The following is a 19,274-nucleotide window of genomic DNA, read 5'->3' on the forward strand; positions in this document are numbered from 1 at the left end:
AAAACCATGTCCATGTTTTTTTTTTTTAATTCAACATTTATGTTAAAATACACACACACATATACATTATATAGATATATATATCTATATAATAATAATTTACCCCAAAATCATAAACTCTACATATCTTTTTCTTTATACATTAGGTAATGAAACCTTTTATTTGAATTATATCTCAGTTTTAAATTAAATGTAGATCTAAAAGAAACCCATTCACAAATGTTTAACCCTCTAGAAGTCACAATGTTAGTAAATCACTTACAACGTAATTGTGGTGGTTAGGAAGCAGATAAACAGAGTGCTATGTCCCATTATTAACCCAGTAGATCCATTGCATCTAAAAAATTAGAACACATTTTCTTATTAAATACTAGAAAAATGTGACTCAAAAAGCCAATTTTATGAAACTAAAGATTTTGACAATGGCAGATTTTGACAAATTTTATACAGATTGCAACAAATCACTTAAACTAAACAGACCCTTAGTTGTTATTATTATAAATTAACTGTCACAAATTTTCTTAATTTAAAGGGTTTGTTGCAACCAGCTGCTGGCATTCAAGATAAAGGGATGATTTTGTAACATATAACAGTTAGTGCTGTATTTCCAAGAAGCATCATAATCCTAATCTTGAGAGTGAGACCATGGTGCCAATGGTTTGCATGATCTACTTAGGCCTACAAAGCTTTTAGGAAAGGAAGTCCAGGTCTGTTAGTTCCATATTAACCCATGATGAACAAAAAAGCTGGTTGGTTTAAAACAGAAAAGTAGCCCAGGACTAAATACTGAGTTTTATTTCTGGCCTCTCATTTCAAAATGATTTCATTCTCAATCCAGATGAATGTCAGTTAATCAATCTAAAGTGTGCTTTAGATTGAAAGTGTGCTAATGTGCAGAACAACGAAAACTTTCTCTGTGAAGAATAAATTATATTTGTGCCCATGTAAAAAGTGTACTGCATTTGAGTAACAAAAGCAGTATTTCAGTCATTTTAATATGCATACTGTAACCTGTTCATTAAATGATACTCCCTCTCTTTTGGTTCTGAAGCAAACTGAAACCATTTATTTACACAGAATAAAGTTTAGAAAACAAAAATGCTTCACTGATTTTGCATAATGCCAAACTGGTGGAGCCACATTCATTGCTTTACTTTAGCAAATGGAAGACTATGGTATTAGCTACATGTGGCTGTTAAATTAAGTCTTTCTGAATTTACACACCAATTACTTGTCCTATTTTCAGTTTAATGAAAAAGAAAGAAATAAGCACAGCCAAAAATGCAGAAATGTAAAACTAAAGTGGTTGACAACTTATAAATGTCTTACATAGGTAAAAACGACACTTGCCAAAACCATTCACAGCAAACACATAGCTCAGCGATCTTTGATAACCGAACAGCAAGTGGCTCAAGGAGTGCCTTTTGAGACACCGATGCTCCACAAACTCAAACTCCCGCACACACACAAACACACATTGTTCTTCAGATCTTTGCACACAGGAAATGGAATCCCATTAAACCAAAACCAAGCCTTCAACCGTTCCTTGTGACAATCTCTGTTCTTTATATACACATAAATAAATATAAATGCCAATCCAGATGAAAATGTATATGTGCATAACTGCAGGAGTCTTAGTAGCAGTTCAACTTCCTGCTTGCAGGAAATAGATAAATAAAACCATAAAGACAAATTGCATCACTAGGAGGACTATCAGAAGTGGGATTTCATATGCACAACTAGACTGTGAAGAGCAGGGCTGTTCAGATCTACTGTCCTGCAGAGTTTAGTTCAACTCAACTCATCTACTCCTAAGCCAGATGATCAAGGTCTTCAGGTTCACATAAAAATGTGAGGATAGGATGTATTAGAGCAGGTTTGGGACTGAACTCTCCAGGAAAAGTAGATCTGCAGGATTAAGACCAAGCACCTCTGCAAGAGAATGCATACTAAGGTCTGTTAACATGGAACTGAAGCGCTTTCGTCCATAGACAAGAGTTTTGCTTGTACTCTCTGACAAGGTGTGAATTCTTTCTGTTGTCTCTCATGGTTTAACTGGCTGGATGGAGAGCAGGCTGCCAAACTTGAAATGCTGGATGACAGGGAATTTTTCTAGACACTGTGAGAGGGCGACAGAGAAAGAGTTAACTAGTATCAATCAACTCTACAAGCAAGAGAACAGATTTACTAGCTTTCAAAATGTCTAATGCCATGGCGTCCGAACAGAATAAAACTATAAATACACAAAGGTATATTTCCACACACACTACGGGTCAAAAGTTTGGGGTCAGTAAGATTTTTTTGATGTTTTTGAAAGAAGTCGTTTATGCTCACCAAGGCTGCATTTATTTAATCAAAAATACAGAAATAACAGTAATACTGTAAAATAGTATTACAATTTAAAATAACTGTTTTGTATCTTCTATCACATGAACTGTCAGAAATCATTCTAATATGCTGATTTTGATAGAAATATTTTTTAACATTACAAGTCTTTATGGCTTTAATAGTCGACTAAAGGTTAGTTGACAAGAGGTTAGTTGCTTGGTCATCTAAATTTTAATCAGTCGGTTAGTTGCAGAAAAAACTTCACAGGAATTGGAAAAGTCACGCAGTGACAGACAGTTAACACGGCCGGTCCATGAGGAAATATTTCAGGCAGAAAATCTGTGGGAGCAGATCTACACAAAAGTACTGTGGGAACATTTCGAGAGGGTAAAAAAAAAAGAAAGAAAAAAAGATGACGTGTGAAATATAAAACATGCAAGTAGTAGCCTATAGCACTTCACATGACCGCTCGCTCTATCGTTAACGGTAACCTAGACAAATGTGCACTAATAGGCGCATGTCCAAGTGTTCGTGTGGAACCTAAATGTATCGCTTAATGCACGACATGTTTAACTGAACTTCCATGTCCACGCCATCGGAGCGCATCTTCTCAAAAGCCGGTGTTAAGACAATCTTGTGTCCCTTTCTCATAATATGAGAAGACTGAGAATAGAGTAACGGTATAATGGAGTAAGTCAGGTATAGCCTAATTGTCCATATATTGTTGTAGTATTTCAGTTTGCTGCCATTTATTTATTTGTTTTTATATAGGCCTAATGTCTTCTTTTTTTTCATTCGATGTTAAGGCTACTTGTCTGTCTGATTATGTTCGCACTGATATTTCTCTATTAAGTGTTTCAGTTTGTTGTATATTTATGTGCTTGTAAATAATTTTTATCCTACATTTTCGATATATTTCTTTTTTTTAAAGATAAGGCTGTTATTTATATAGAGGATATTTATTTTGTTTGCGTTCTGATCTCAGAAAAGTTCATGCGATTTTTGTCACTGTGGCAAGATTTATGCGCACGCGTGAGCACTTATATTTTAAATACTCATTATGGTTTACCAGGTTTACTAGTATTTCTCCCCGACTAATCGACTGATGGCTTAAATGAACGACTAACAGTCAACTAGGAAAATCTTTAGTTGGGGGCAGCCCTACAAGTCTTTACTGTCACTTTTGATCAGTTTAATGCAGGCTTACTGAATAAAAGTCTAGGATTGACTATGAAGTGAATAGGATCTTCAAACTACACGTAAGGCCAAAGGAGACGAGAAGGAAAAGCTTCTCATGTATTTCAATGTAGAAAAAAGTGAAATTGAGACAAAAGCACATTAAAATGTCTCTCAGATTTAGAATTAAAACCTTTCATATATAAAACTTCCATATGAATAGCTCTCTTAGCATTTAACTTGAAAGACATCAGTGAGTCCCTGGCTGACGGAGTCAAAGAGAAAACGAGAGTGTGATCTATACGGGGGTGGGGAAGACAGAGAGAGAGAGGGAAGGAGGAGGGGAATTTGCAGACAGACTGGCCCCTCAGCTTCGCTCTGTGCTGAGAGGAGAGGAGGAGGAGGGAGCACCGGAGTCTTCTCAACAACACAGGATGTGGGCTTTGGAGGAGGGGGTGGGGCACGCGGTTCTTCCCCTCCAACACAAATGCTTGCCCTATTAACTCTTTCAGCTCCGGTCTTAAAACTTCACAGAACAACCGAGAATCTATGCCTTGGCATTTATAACGACTCATTTATAAATGTCCCATACAGACTGTATAAGTGGGTATCTTGCTATTTTGCTTTCTAAATAGAATGTTTTTTCATATTTTTTCTGTTATGATAAAAAAAAAGGATTTAGTTCACTAACAACAAAATGTACCATATTTACATACTCTAGATAAGGAATCAGTATCACACCAAGTTAAATATATTACAACATCAAAAACTCCTGACATGTATTAGTGTACAATAGCATGATACTTACTTCTGCTTTATACATTCGTATGAGACCTTGATTGACTTTGGACCAAGAAGGAACAGCGCTGATGTTCCAAAGCTGATTTGAGTGCTCAGCAAAAGGGCCTGTTTTCATCTAAAGACAGAAAATATACATAATGATTAAGGAGATGATGGTAAAATTACGATATAATGTACAATCAGCAACATTAAAGCTCGATTTAATGGAGCATTTTGAAATGCACAAACATCTCAGAGATGTTTAAATGTGATTCATTTGAAGTGTATGGAAAGCTGACAAGACTGCTTAGAATAAGATACTTGAATTTCACTTTTAACTGTGGCAAGTACTTGTGTCTGTTGATCACATACTGATAAAAAGGGGCAAAGATAGTAAAAATCAATTGTAGAAATATAAGTGTTACTAGAAAGAAGATCAAACAGAATTTAGCACTAATATTAGCAAAACACTACTAAACAAACAAACAAAAAAACACTGAAAAGTTTGAAACATAAAAAAAAAGAAATAAAAAAAGCATGCACTACTGTTCAAACGATTGGGGTCAGCAAGATTTTTAAAAATGTTTTAGAAAGACGTCTTTTATGCTCAGCAAGGCTGCATTTAATACAATTTAATAAAATGGTTACGGTAAACCAGTTACATTGTGAAATATTATTACACTTGTAAATAACTGTTTTCTACTTCAATATATTCAAATGTCATTTATTTCTGTGATTGCAAAGTCGGTCACATGATTAGTTGTCACATGATCCTTCTGGTGAATAGAAAGTTCAAAAGAAAAGTATTTATTTGAAATCCTTTGTAACATTATAAATGTATTTACTGTCACTTTTTATCAATTTAATGCATCCTTGCCAAATAAAAGTATTTATTTATTTAGAAAAATCTTACTGACCCCAAACTTTTGAACAGTCGTTTATGTGTGTAAATTAAGCACAAGAATATAATTAGGGGAATATTATCAAAAGATTATGAAGTCTACTGTACTGGTGGTAATTAACCTATCATCATCAAGTCACTGTACTATGAGGCCTTTTCATGAGAGTTTATGAGAGAGAGGGGCTGGTGGGCTGCCCTTGGGAAAGAGCACTTTATGAATGGCAGTGCTGTGTGGCTTTACTCCACACACACTGCTCTCGTCAAGCCGGACTTTCCAGAGACCTACTAGCCCCTAACAGAGGAATGGAGAGAAGGAGAGAGAGAGAGAGAGAGAGAGAGAGAGAGAGAGAGAGAGAGAGAGAGAGAGAGAGAGAGAGATAGAGAGAGGAAAAGAAAGAGAAAGGAGGGGGTGGGCCCTAGGGGCCTTAGGAGTGATTCACAACAACGTGCAGGGAAGGAAGGAAATGACTCATGTGAGTGGAGTCCAAATACAGAGAGAGAGAGAGAGAGAGAGAGAGAGAGAGAGAGAGAGAGAGAGAGAGAAGAGAGAGAAGAGAGAGAAGAGAGAGAGAGAGAGAGAGAGTTTTAAACTATATATTGTAAGTATTTACATGAATGGAACGTAAAAGATTCTGTTTGTGTGTGAACAAAATTTCATCCTCCCTACAAAATGAAAAATGGCCATCTCATGCTCAAAACATGACACACACCTCATTGATGAATTTAATGCACTCCAGAAACATGTAGTCATGGTGGTACTCGTTTACGGCCTTCTCCTCCAAAAAGTGCCGGGGCTCCAGGGTTGGGTGGTCTGCACACAATAGATGAACAGACACACCGAACAGTAACTTAGTGTGACCACTAGGTGTCTCCATGGTTGTCATTGCATGCAACAATTATTTAGGATTTAACCAATGAAAAAATAAGTAAAATACAACTGTATAGGTCTAACAAAAAGCTGAACTTGGTCTTGTTAAAGACTAAACAAGGCACCATCTCCCGCCAGGAAACAATCAGTGCCGTTACCTATGAGCTGTGCGCTCCCCCATATGAAGGGGAGAAACTGAAAGTCGTCAAGGCCCCACACACCCTGACTCCCAGCCGGCTCCATCCTATACGTCTTCTGCAGTTTGCGCATCACTAGCAGATACCTACACCGATAAGATAAAAATGCTTGATGCAAATGAGTTCTTCACACCATCAACCACAAAACACAACTGTAAAATACACTGCCACAATTATTTTGTTGACATTTAGTGTGCACTGTGCAGTATAGTGCAAACTTGTTTAGTGAAGTTGCTGGTGGTTGCAGATCTAACCTGAGAATGAAAGGTGTATATTCAAAATCAGAAGTGAAGCAATAAGAAGAACCACTAACTTGTCAAAAACTTTAAATATGATGGCCAGCTGGTCCTCCATGCGCAGAGCTCCCACCTTGCAAAGACAGCAGAGGAACGCAGCAAATGCAGCCTCATGACCTGCACACAGAGACACGTTATGACTTATGCTAAATAATGCAATCAGCATTTCCAGCTGCTCATTTTACAGCACCATAGCCAAAGACATTGTATTTTGCCTAATTTGTGAGCTTACAGTCTGAATTGAATGTGATGAGATAAAATTACATTGTATCACACAATAATGGCAAGACAATTCTATTTCTATTGCCGGCTACACTTAAATTAACAAATGCATGACTCTTATGAGCTGGATCTTTTAATTATTCTCACAAAAAGACTCAAAAAATTGAATCATGTCAGACTTTCAATGAAACAAGAACTGTTTTGTCTATTTAAGGTTTGTAATAATTTAAATCAGTGTCTGAATCATGTTAAGCTATCTACATCATCCAACTGTTTTGTGTTTCACCAGCACCCTCTAGTGGGGATTGGGAAAAAATACATTAAATCATACTTGGGACACTTTCATGGATACATAATGGACGCTTTTTACATTTCTGAGGTAACTATAACAAATATAATTGTTTGCATTCCCATTTGCTCCAATAGCAAAACCCATAGAGTTTCAACTAAAAAAAAAAAAAAAAAGAGGAAAAATATATTGAGATGATGAGATAAAAATGAGAGAGAAAGATGTCAAATTTCATCACTTTATCAACCATTGTATTAGAAACACTCACACAGTAGCATTATCTAGTTTAGGTAAACTAAGTATAGGCCTGGTTTCACAGACATGGCTTAGATTAACCCAGGATTAGGCCTTAGTTTAATTGGGACATTTAAGTGGCTTTTATAAACGTGCCTTAGAAAATAAAATTACTGGTGTGCATCTTGAGACAAAACAATGGCACTGATATATTTTAAGATATGCCAGTGCAAGTTGCTTTCAGTTAAAAGCGCTCCAACATGGATTCTAGTCTGGGAATGGCTTAAGCCTTGTCTGTGAAACCAGGCAATAATGTTATAAACGTACATTCATTTTTTTTAAGCTGAAAATAAAAAACGTATACATGGGTGCTTTTTTAAAACGGAAGGCTGCATTTCTCGGCTGCCACGTCATCAAGCGCCGATGAAGGCCAGCTCAATTTGAAGGATCCTTGGAAGGAAGCTCATTTTGAAGGATGCATCAATTGTTTTCTATGTGTCCTTCAATCACCCACAAACCTTTGCACACATTCCAATTCGAGAAAAAGAACTGACAGAAAATGAGCCTGTCTGAGTTCAATATGACACTTAAGACAAATATTGTTTTCGGTGATGAATGCATACAAGTTATCTTTTGTTTTGGTGTAAATGAATCACTTAACACTAAACCGACAACAATGCAAACCACTGGGAGACCACAGACGGTTGTCAATCACTGTATTGTATTAATAGAAAGCCAGTTAATATAAAGATTATTTTATAATTACCAATTAAAAAGCACCCTATATTTACGATGTTTAATAACTGTGTAAACAAGTCAACACAGTCTGTGAAAATGTCCATTTAACAGGAGACTTTTCCCAGGTAAAAATAAGTAAGTATAGTTCAAACATTGGTCTTTGTTATTCTCTCTCTGTGACAGTTGAATTTACAAAGGAGTAATACATTAAAGTGCGAAAAGCTCAGACATAATTTCTCTTCAAAGACAACTATGGAGAAACATACATACACAAACATATAAGAAATGTGATTACAATAAACACAGACCTGTGCCGTAGTCAATCCTGGTGGAGTTGCCTACAGACTCCTTTAGGTACACGGCTATCTCTGGAGCAGCATCATGCCGGTCTGACGGCAGAATGGCCATGACCAGCGTCTCTGCGTCCTGCACACACCAAACACTTTTACAACATTTAACCTCAAAACAACTGCCCTGAAATACAAAACATTTTACATGCCATGAAAAAGCATTTCCCTTGACAAATTCAAATACTGCCATGAAAAGTTCGATATGAATTTACAGAAAAACAAGAAAAAAAATCAAATGGGCATTAATACTTTCTGAAGGCACTGTGATTAAGTTAAAACAGTTTGAATGTAAACGATTTCATTCGAGTGCTTACCTGCTCTAGTTTGGCATACCATGAGCGGTAAGCTTTATTGCCGAAGCGAGAAGGCTGGTCCACAGGTGGCGTCTCATCAATCCAACGATCTAATGTTCCCAACATCGCAAGCAACTTCTCCACTGTCTAATATCAAAGAAAAGTATGCAAGCACATTTCTATGAGCATATATACCAGTTACTTCATCTGTTACACACAGACACACACACAGCAGTATTGAGAGAAGCAGGATAGTGACCCACCTCAGACACTTGGTATTCACATGTAAATTTCTTTCCCTTCACACCCTCATTCAAGGTCAGAATGAATCCCATGTAGTCTGCGTACGCCTACTTACACAAAACAGAAACTTGCTCAAATAAATGTAAATGTTTGTTTAGATGTGCTTCCATGTGTTGAAAAGGACCACGAGTATTAAAAACACGATATAATCAAAGGTTAGTAACTCGAACTTGAAATAATTCATTTGGTTGTGTGATGTCAACAAGACTGCCACTATGAGTCAGTGACCTGACTTTAGAATAAAACCGCTCTTTCTAGGCCAGTGTTTTTCATTTCTGTATTTTAAATATTTCTGAGGAGGAAACATACCTTTAATGGGAGTAGTGTATGCAGAGGTTCTCATGATTATTAAGTTTAGAACTAAAATGTAATGGTGCTACTACTGCAACTAGCTGCACAAGAAAAAGTGTGTCAACAATAGAGCTTCCTATTATTATCTTTAAACTCTAGGGATACGAGGGAAATAGACTGAAAGTAAGCTATATTTCCATCTCTCAATGTAGCAATGTCTCATAGTGGGTTGTACAACATACCTGTGATCTTTTCCATTTTCCCATATCAGGCACCATGCTGATCTCCTTCTTTGGCACTATAAAGTTGAAATTGACAGGAGGCTTGTCATCCTCGTGGGAGGAGCCTGTGCAACGCAAGCGACAAAAAATATGATGAAGAACACAATTTTAGAGTCAAAGTAAACAATATCATTGATACAACAACTAATAAAACTAATAAGAACTAAAACATCTGATAAGAACTTAGTCACATTTGGTTTCTGCAATCCTAAACTATATTTCATATATTTAAAATATATATTATATTTATTTAATTATTATATATTTCAATATATAAATTAACCATCATCATCAAACCATAAGGTTATAATCCCTGTATTTGTATGGGTATTCTCTGGAGATTTTTTTTTTAAATATTAAAGCTTTCCTTGATAGCTAGCTAAGATTGACAAAATCACACATGCATTGCTGCTAAACATTTACTGATTCCACAGGTTCTGATCCATGTTTTGATTGTGTTTTTGTCGTCTAGACTAGAGCCCTTTCTGTCTTACACATACAGGTAAAGCACTTAAGTCACTCTGGATGAGAGCCTCTAATGTAATGCATTGACTGTAACCGTTAATTACAGCACACTTCAATGTGTGTGAATGCTGGGGTAAAAATAAACCAAATATATCGAAATAAATGTCTACTAACAAGGTCTAAACAAACACAAGGTTGTGTAGCATGACCCTTTTTGGCATACTGACTTATTTAATTTTAACTTATGGAATTTAATTTCCATACATATATGTCTGCTTAATTTTAAAGAATAGTGGGGAGAATAAGGGAACAACAGCCACTTACAACAAACCTCCCTTAATAATTCACATCCACACAATTAGAAACTTCGTTTTTTTTACCCTAAAGAATATGTAGTCTATGGGTGTAGCAGCTACCTAAATCTGAAAGACCGCAACTGGTTCTGCTCAGGAAACATAAGAGCCTGTATCACTGTCCTAAAGAGGAAAAAGCTCATAATTCTCTAACCGGATGTAATAAATCCCATTTAAATAAGTTTATTCCCTCAATTTGCCAGAATATACTGTCAGATATTAACTACCTGATTTTTTTTCATCACATTATACACAAAAATATCTGAAAATACCAACTTATAATAAAAAATTAAAAATAAAAAAACTACTAGCTGCTAATACGATGCTCCTTTTTTTTTTACAGATGGGTTAGCCAACTTTGAAACTAAATGTGTTCAACATCTAGGCCCATTATTTTCGCTAAATATATCTCAAACAGCATTCTTAGGTAGATGAATATTGCAAATAAATAATAACCTCGGGTCATATGGTCGCATACAATGCGTAATAACATATATATGTGCACGTCGCAGATCTGTCAGACTATCATGGACTCATAACATGAGGCGCGGCGAGACACAACTAAGCGTTTTTCTGCACACACGCACGTCCCTTTCTCCGCTTCAGGCACTGAACAACAACATATATAATAGTCTTGATATTATTGGTAACTTCGCTTCTAAATAATCCGTGATTAAATGAATATTGATTGATGTGAATTACCTGACGACTGCTCAGTCTCCGCCATGTTTACTGTTGAACATGAAAACACGACCCTTCAACTCTCACCCGCAGTTTCGCGTAAAATATTTTTTAAACTTAATCAGCGAATGTAAATTGTTGTGAGAAAGATTATTACTGCAACTAATGTATTTTGTAATATGCATAATATGTACATTTACGATTTAAAATGTTGGAATCAACTTACGTATTTTAACTATGTAATTATATTGTTTGTTATTTGTGATGTATGAATATTTATTATTTATATATAAGTACAATTCAATATATGTACATTATAGTAAAAAATACAATAAAAAGAGCACCAGTACAAAATAATGTAAATGTTGCATTGTCGCATACATTGTCGCATTTTAGTAGAGTTTAGTAGAGATACCTTAAAATATGATGTGGGATAGTTTAAAAAAAAGACTGTTAGGAATAAAAACAAATTATCTGGACTTTGGAGTGTGCAAATTTGTCGTATGAATGTGAAATTTAATTCTAAAATATTTTAACAATAAATTAAAGACTTCGTCTTTATTTTCATTAATAAAATGTCTAGGATTTTTTTTTTATTATTAATGTCAAGGTATCAAAAATATAAGTATATAGCAAAAATGTACAAATTACATACAACGAACTAAAGAAAGCAAAGCAGCACACATATACAGATACATGGGTTATAGCCTGTATACTCATAAGAAGAACAGAAAACTTTAATGAAATAAATTAAAGAGTTGAAACAAGTTTATTGTCTTAATGATGAAATGCTTTGGATGATTGTCTCGGATTATCACTGAAAAGTAAAAAGATGATGACGCACGCGGGGCTGGGCTTGCCGTGTGTTTTCGTCCCTCGCGCGCCGTCTAGCGGCGGAGTGGAACAGCGCAGCAGTGATGGTGGCGCTCAGGGGTTTTCTCTGACTGCAGCTCTCGTTCAGCGGACTCTGACCGCTTCTGTCCCTCCTCTCAGGCCTTGATTTGGGGGCGTTTTAGTGAACTTCAGTTATGTTAGGCATTCTGGCCAGAACGATGGTGAGTAAGCAATTAATATGACCACGTTTTTAAACATAGTCTGATCTTTTATGTGACATAAACAAGGGTGGCTGACAGTCTGAGCGTCGTGTAATGAGGCGTGTTTTACTGACCTCCATGCAGGTTGTTTATGGATAGATAGCGGTAGTGCTAAAGCAGTAGGAAGTACATCATCGTTCATGGCAGTGATAAGAAAACAATGTTCACTGACAGTTTATTTTACTATTGCAGGTACCTAACACATCGTGTGAATGTGTACATTGTCTCTAATAAAGCTATTTAGTTTGTAAATGACATGCCCAACAGTCTTATGGCATGTTACATTGCTGGCAGTCATGTGCAATGTTGACTCATGTGTATATTTGATTATTACAGTAAACTTGTCCTTATAAATGTAGGACTAGATTAGCTTGTTAATGTGCATTTGTGTTAGTTAATAGGACAATTTTAGGTAGCCTACTATTATGATAATTTCTTCAAATAATATTGTCTGAGACAAATGGCAAACAAAGTATCATATATTATTATAATATATTATATATAATTATAAGACAGTTTATTATTATTTTTTAAAAATTATTTCTATTAACATGTCCGTCATCAAGAACTAAAAAGATCTGTATTTTCTATGTATCCTTATGTTGTATGATATAATGCAGTCGCTGTTGTATCATCTGGAATGTTTGTAGGTCAAGGCTGGCACGGTGAAACCCTGCGGCCTGGTAAAACCAGTGTCAGTGACCCGGATCACCGGTCGCTACTTGGCCCATCAGGAGGGTCTGCCTAAGCTTCCAGTGCCACCCCTGAAACAAACATGCGATCGCTATCTGGCTGCCCTGGATCCCATCGTGGACCCAGAGGAGCTGAATCACACTCGGCAGCTGCTGGAGGAGTTCCAGAAGCCGGGCAGTGTAGGAGAGAGACTTCAGAAAGGCCTGGAACAACGAGCAAAGAAGATGGATAACTGGGTAAAAACTTGTTAGGTGATGCTTATTCAGGAGCCATGTGTGATGGGGCAGGCTTGCTCTTTTCAAGGGCTTCCTTCTTGTTATCTCTCATTGTCTCTCTATCATTTTCACTTCTAGCTCTCTGACTGGTGGTTACAAAAAGCCTACCTAGACTACCGGATGCCTGTTGTTGTCCATTCGAGTCCTGGGGTCGTCCTTCCCCGAATGGTGTTCAGTGACCGTCAAGGCCAAATGAGGTCAGACCAGTGTGGATTCAGATATCATAGAAAGTGTCGCACACGGGACCTTTAGTTGTTCAAAAACTTTAGTGACACTAAAAGTGACACTGCTGTTATCTTCCTACACATAATAAAAAAAAAAATGTTTTTATTGATGTAAAAATGCTCCCTGGAATTCAAACCCATCTTTCTAGCACCATGCTGTCCCTGTTTTGGGAACTTTCAGACATTGTAAATAGTGACATTACTGCACGGCGAGGCAGTTGTTTCCAGTTACCTCTGTGGTGACCTTTGTACAGACTAATCCTCTCTTGCCAAGTTGAGCTTTGCAAATTCAGAACTGGTTGCTCTCAGTAAAATGCTGGCCTGAATCCTCCTCAACTATAATAAAAGCTTTCACATATGACAGCTAAAACTTTTCACAGATCAGCAGCAAAGTGTGTTCTGTCCATCCATATCATAAGTAGTATAAGTCTAATGTGCACATCATGTGCTTCAGTAATAGAAGTAGAACAACTTATTGGCAGTATGTTGATGTGAAACTTGTTTAAAATGAACAAAGTACTGTAAAAAAGTATTTTTTGTTCTTCACAGATATGCTGCTAAATTGATCGCTGGGGTTTTAGATTTCAAGAGCATGATTGACAAGTAAGTCATACATTCCTTCCTCTGTATATGCTTTAGATACCCATGACTATTACTATTGATTAAATTCATGAGTGTATAAAGTTCAGTGTCAGACATCATGTCTTTGCTCTTTGATTAGTGAAACATTGCCAGTAGAGTATCTGGGTGGAAAGCCAATCTGTATGAACCAGTATTATCAGGTGCTCTCGTCCTGCCGGATCCCTGGAACAAAGAGGGACAACGTGGTCAACTACGCCTTGGACAAGAGACCCCCCACACATATCACTGTAGTGCACAACTTTCAGGTCAGTCCCTGTTACGGTTCCAGGCAGGGTCCAAATGTAACTTCCAGTAGTAGGTGAATTAAAATAATGTACAGCCTATAACGATTTCTTACTGGCTATGAAAAATTGCCATGCAATTTTGTTTTTAATTCAAAATATTTTTTCTGAATCCAGGACTGCAGTGAATTTGTGATCTGTTTGTACTGTTCGACTTAGATGGTGTACAGCAATACGTATTTAACTAATTCTTTAAACTCGTAGTTCTTTGTGCTGGATGTATACAACAGTGACGGCACACCACTGACCGTAGACCAGATCTACATTCAGCTGGAGAAGATCTGGAACTCCTCCTTACAGTCCAACAAAGAGCCTATTGGCATCCTCACCTCCAACCACCGCAACAGCTGGGGCAAAGCCTACAACAACCTCATTAAGGGTGGGCACTGCTAACACGTTTTAGTTCAGCATATTAGTGTGCTGGTAAATACAACTTTGATAAACAATTTAAAATACTGTAGTGTACACTACCGTTCTAAAAGTTCGGGATCATTATGATTTTAATTAATACTTTTATTCAGCAAGGATGCATTAAATTGATACATAAAAATGATAGTAAAGATATTTATAATGTAGCAGAAGATTTCACATTTCTTTCAAATAAATGCGATTCCTCAGACCTTCAGTTTATTAAAAGGAGTTAAATCATGATAACTATATAGACCTGTTTTTTTTTTTTCATGTTTGTTCCATGCTGATCCTCAATTTATTAATGTCACTTTCAGATAAAACTAATAAAGAGTCAGTGAGAGCCATTCAGAAGAGTATCTTCACCGTCTGTCTGGATGCTGCCCTGCCGCGAGCGTCTGATGACATGTACCGCACCCGAGCTGGAGTTCAGATGCTGCACGGAGGGGGCAGCAGGTGGAACAGTGGAAATCGCTGGTTCGACAAAACATTGCAGGTTAGACCCATGAGAGGAAGTGTGTGGGGCCTTACTGAGAACTTAAAGGGTTAGTTCACCCAAAAGTGAAAATTACTGTCAGTATGTTGTTCCAACCCAGTAAGATTTTCGTTCCTCTTCGGAACACAAATTAAGATCTTTTTGATGAAATCTGCGAGCTAGGCAATTTCATCTGCCAGTCCAGAAAAGTTAGTAAAGACATTGTTAAAATAGTCCAGGTGACCACAGTGGCTCAATCTTAAGTTTATCAAACGACGAGAATACTTTTTGCACGCAAAATAAATAAATGAATGACTTTATTCAACTATTAGTTTTCCTCCGTGTGGGCCTCCGAGTGAGTTCACGAGAGCGCCAGGGACTTAAGTCAGAGGCCCACACAGAAGAACATGAATAGTTGAATAAAGTCGTTATTTTTGACGTTTTTGTGCACAAAAAGTATTCTCGTCACCTGAACTATTTTAACAATGTTTTTACTAACTTTTCTGGGCTGGCAGATGAAATTGCCTAGAAGCCTATGAAGGAGTGAGACAGCTCACCAAAAATATCTTAATTTGTGTTCCGATTCAGATGAACGAAAAAGTCTTATGGGGTTGGAACAACATGAGGGTGAGTAATTACTGACAGAATTTTCATTTTTGGGTGAACTAACCCTTAAATGGCATCTATTATGCTTTTTTTAATTGTACCTTTCCTGTAGTGTGCAATATAGCTGTTTGTGCATGTAAACAATCTGCAAAGTTACAAGACAAAGTCCATGCCAAAGGGAGTTAATCACTCCATCGGAAACTCATGTCATTGCCATTATGCCTGTGACATAGCTATGTCACCATGTTACACATCTGCATAATGCCCGCCGATTGGCTACTCTGGCTTGTTCTCAAACAAAGGTAGTTATAAAGGCAATATTTGCCAGTCACACGCTTAAAGCGGTTAGCCAGTCACAACAGACTGGAGCAGACTGACCAATCAGAGCAGATCGGGCTTTTCAAAGCCGAAACTAAAACAGAGTGTTTAGTCAGAGGTGCTGCACCAATATAAATTAAAAGAAAAATTATTAATTATTTTAACATTAAATCATGTTCATGTAAACCTATTTCTAGTAGATCACCTAGAAAAAAATTATAAACCTCTAAATGAGGCAAATCAAATGTTAGAAATGTATCAAGCACAAGGCCATGATATCGAATACTGTTGTTGTGTTTGTAGTTTATCATTGGAGAGGATGGGACATGTGGACTGATCTACGAACATGCCCCCGCTGAGGGTCCTCCTATCGTGTCACTGATCGACCATGTGGTGGAATATACGTAAGACTAACAGTGGTTAAATGTTGAAAAACTGTAACCATGGCTAACACAGCTAATATTTACCACTTTTTTTGTTATATTTGTATAGGAAGAAGTCGGAGATGGTCCGTACCCCAATGGTCCCGCTGTGTATGCCTCAGAAGCTTCGTTTCAACATCACAACAGAGATTAAAAAAGACATTGAGGAGGCCAAACAAAACATGAACATGTGAGAAGCTGAGATATTACACTCACTTTTTGCATCACCAACATTTTTTGAACAAACAACATGGTAGTATCCTAAATATTGAATCCTTGAACGTTTCTCTTCTCCTCCTCTCCAGCATGGTTCATGACTTGGACATGAAAATCAACGTGTTCTCCCATTTTGGCAAAGATTTCCCAAAGTCGCAGAAGATGAGCCCTGATGCCTTTATTCAGATGGCTCTCCAGTTGGCTTACTATAGGTAAACCTCACCAGCACTGCCATTAAAATGATTTCCCATATTTATATCTTAACTGTTACTTTATTACTATAATGAAATGAATGATCAGTTTAGTTTATTTGCTTGATTCGCGGACTCACTGTTTCAGGATTTACAAGCGCTGTTGTCCCACCTATGAGAGCGCTTCTCTCCGCATGTTCAGACTGGGCCGAACCGACACTATACGCTCAACCTCAGTTGACTCCGCCAGATTCGTCAAGGCCATGGATGACCCGGTCAAACATGTGCGGTCACCTCTAGTACACATTTGAGTTGAATCCACATTCTCATACACTAGCATTAAAAGAAATTGTGGGTCAGTAATTTTTTTTTTCAATTAATAATTCTGCTGAAAATGTATCCATCACAGGATTAAATTCCATTTTATTTAAACCATATTAAAGTAAATAGTTATTTTAAATTGTAACAACATTTCAAAGTATTACTGTTTTAGGGTATTATTTTTGATCAAATAAATGCAGCCGTGATAAGTCATTTAAAAGCGTTAAAAAATCTTACCGACCCCAAACTTTTGATCAGTAATTTATATCAGTGTAAATATTATATAAAATATGTTGCCATGCATTTAGTTTGTCTGTTTTATTGTCAATATCAATATCTTTTCTTTTTTTTATGTGCATTTGTAAATTTGATCTGGCATGAAATCAAATGTAACAATCTCATTTTGATGGACAGAACACAGAGAAAGTGGCTCTGCTAGACAAAGCCATTAAAGCACACAGAGCTTACACAGACATGGTGAGTAAACGCATGCTGGGGATCTAAATATGTGCATTAATCATTATTGATCTGCACTAAATATATTCCACATTCTTCATCCTGTGCGTGGATTTGCAGGCCATCCGAGGTCAAGCCATTGACAGACATTTGCTCGGACTGAAATTGCAGGCTATTGAGGACCTGGCTGCCCTGCCAGAGATATTCATGGATACCTCATATGCTGTGGCACTGCACTTCAACCTCTCCACCAGCCAGGTAATGCCAAACAGAGCACTTAGGTCCGGGGCTAGAGGTAACAAATAAAACTGAAGTGCATGTAAATAGATGCTTATTTGCAAAACAAACTCTTTGCATTGTTTTTCAGCATGCTGTGCAGATGAACCGTACCATACCATTAACTGTACACATTTTTGGTGATGATCAACTGATCACTGAAATAGATGGCTCTTCAAATCTGCTAAAATGATATTGATGTGAAACTAAAATAAACAGATCATCTAAAACTCGTAGCCCTGGTTTTAGACAGGGCTTAGATTAAGCCAGGATTAGGCCTTTGTTCAATTATGACATTTAAGTAGCTTTTTTAAATGTGCCTTAGAAAAACATTACTGTTGTGCATCTTGTTACAAAACAATGGCCTTGACATATTTTAAGATATGTCAGTGCAAGTTACTTTCAGAAACTGGGGATAATCTTACACAAGATTAAATTGTACTTTTTATTTTTCCACTCTACTCTCCCAGGTGCCAGCTAAAACAAACTGTGTGATGTGCTTCGGTCCAGTGGTACCTGACGGTTATGGCGTGTGCTACAACCCCATGGATACTCACATTAACTTCTCAGTCTCTGCTTTCAACAGCTGCCAGGACACTAACGCAGCACGTATGGCCCAAGGTCTGGAGGACGCTCTGGTAGACATGAAGACCCTCCTGGAGCAGACGCCCAAAGCCAAGCTTTAAGGACGATTATGTCAATTAGACTTGATCTTTGACCAGTTCTGTCAAGACATTTGAGTTTACCACAGTACTCGAGGACAGGATTTTTAAGAGAATTTTTATTTTATATTTGACCAGTTCAGACCAGAGTTGCCTGGACTCCATTGGTTTTTGACACGCCTTGACACTAATTAATAGTGCTTAATTTTTTACATGTTTATGTGCTTCTGTTTGTTTAAACAAACACATAAACAACAAAAAAAATCCATACGGTTTTTCAATCAAGTTTTGCTGATTTGTGTTTTCTTTTTATTGAGTATTCTCAGTACAGAAAATGTACCCGATATGTGCATTATAGTAAACCTGTGGTTAAACTGCTCATGTGATTGTACATTGTAAATTATATATTAAAAGTAATACAAATATAGAAGAAGAAAAAAAGTTTAAATGCTATGATGTGAATAGTGACATTTACAGAGCATTGGTTTCTTAGTTCTTTGTACAATGTTGTAAATTTGCACAATTGCATTAACATGTTTTTAATAAACATTATGTCTTTAATAACATGATTTATCCTTTTTAGAATTGGCTGAGGTGATTTTTAATCAAAATGTGTTTAATAATTAATAATAATTCGTAGCGCTTTTTCTGAGACCTCAAAGCGCTTT

General features: G+C 36.9%; 2 protein-coding genes across 4 annotated transcripts; one reads left to right on the plus strand and one right to left on the minus strand.

Annotated features, from left to right (window-relative positions):
• Positions 1-1,227: 1,227 nt before the first annotated feature.
• ptpa (protein phosphatase 2 phosphatase activator) lies at positions 1,228-11,140 on the minus strand. 2 transcript variants are annotated; one of them, XM_079607010.1, is made up of 10 exons: positions 11,068-11,140; positions 9,509-9,612; positions 8,936-9,022; positions 8,694-8,819; positions 8,338-8,455; positions 6,564-6,663; positions 6,212-6,336; positions 5,896-5,996; positions 4,313-4,420; positions 1,228-2,119 (listed from the first exon to the last, which is right to left on the minus strand). In XM_079607010.1, exons 1-10 carry the CDS (start codon positions 11,090-11,092, stop codon positions 2,045-2,047), a joined length of 969 nt encoding a protein of 322 aa, XP_079463136.1. In that variant the 5' UTR covers positions 11,093-11,140; the 3' UTR covers positions 1,228-2,044. The 2 variants fall into 2 exon arrangements, with proteins under 2 accessions (XP_079463136.1, XP_079463137.1); XM_079607011.1 differs by having other exon boundaries at positions 8,936-9,025; positions 11,068-11,103.
• Positions 11,141-11,931: 791 nt separating this feature from the next.
• On the plus strand, positions 11,932-19,264 carry crata (carnitine O-acetyltransferase a). Of its 2 annotated transcripts, none has more exons than XM_079606536.1 (14): positions 11,932-12,101; positions 12,791-13,069; positions 13,187-13,305; positions 13,882-13,935; positions 14,054-14,219; positions 14,460-14,634; positions 14,981-15,159; positions 16,366-16,466; positions 16,555-16,674; positions 16,790-16,912; positions 17,040-17,175; positions 17,627-17,689; positions 17,789-17,926; positions 18,415-19,264. In XM_079606536.1, exons 1-14 carry the CDS (start codon positions 12,075-12,077, stop codon positions 18,628-18,630), a joined length of 1,896 nt encoding a protein of 631 aa, XP_079462662.1. In that variant the 5' UTR covers positions 11,932-12,074; the 3' UTR covers positions 18,631-19,264. The 2 variants fall into 2 exon arrangements, with proteins under 2 accessions (XP_079462662.1, XP_079462663.1); XM_079606537.1 differs by having other exon boundaries at positions 18,531-19,165.
• Positions 19,265-19,274: the final 10 nt, after the last annotated feature.

This window comes from Phoxinus phoxinus (assembly GCF_949152265.1).
Source record: "Phoxinus phoxinus genome assembly, chromosome: 3".
Lineage (NCBI taxonomy): Eukaryota > Metazoa > Chordata > Actinopteri > Cypriniformes > Leuciscidae > Phoxinus > Phoxinus phoxinus.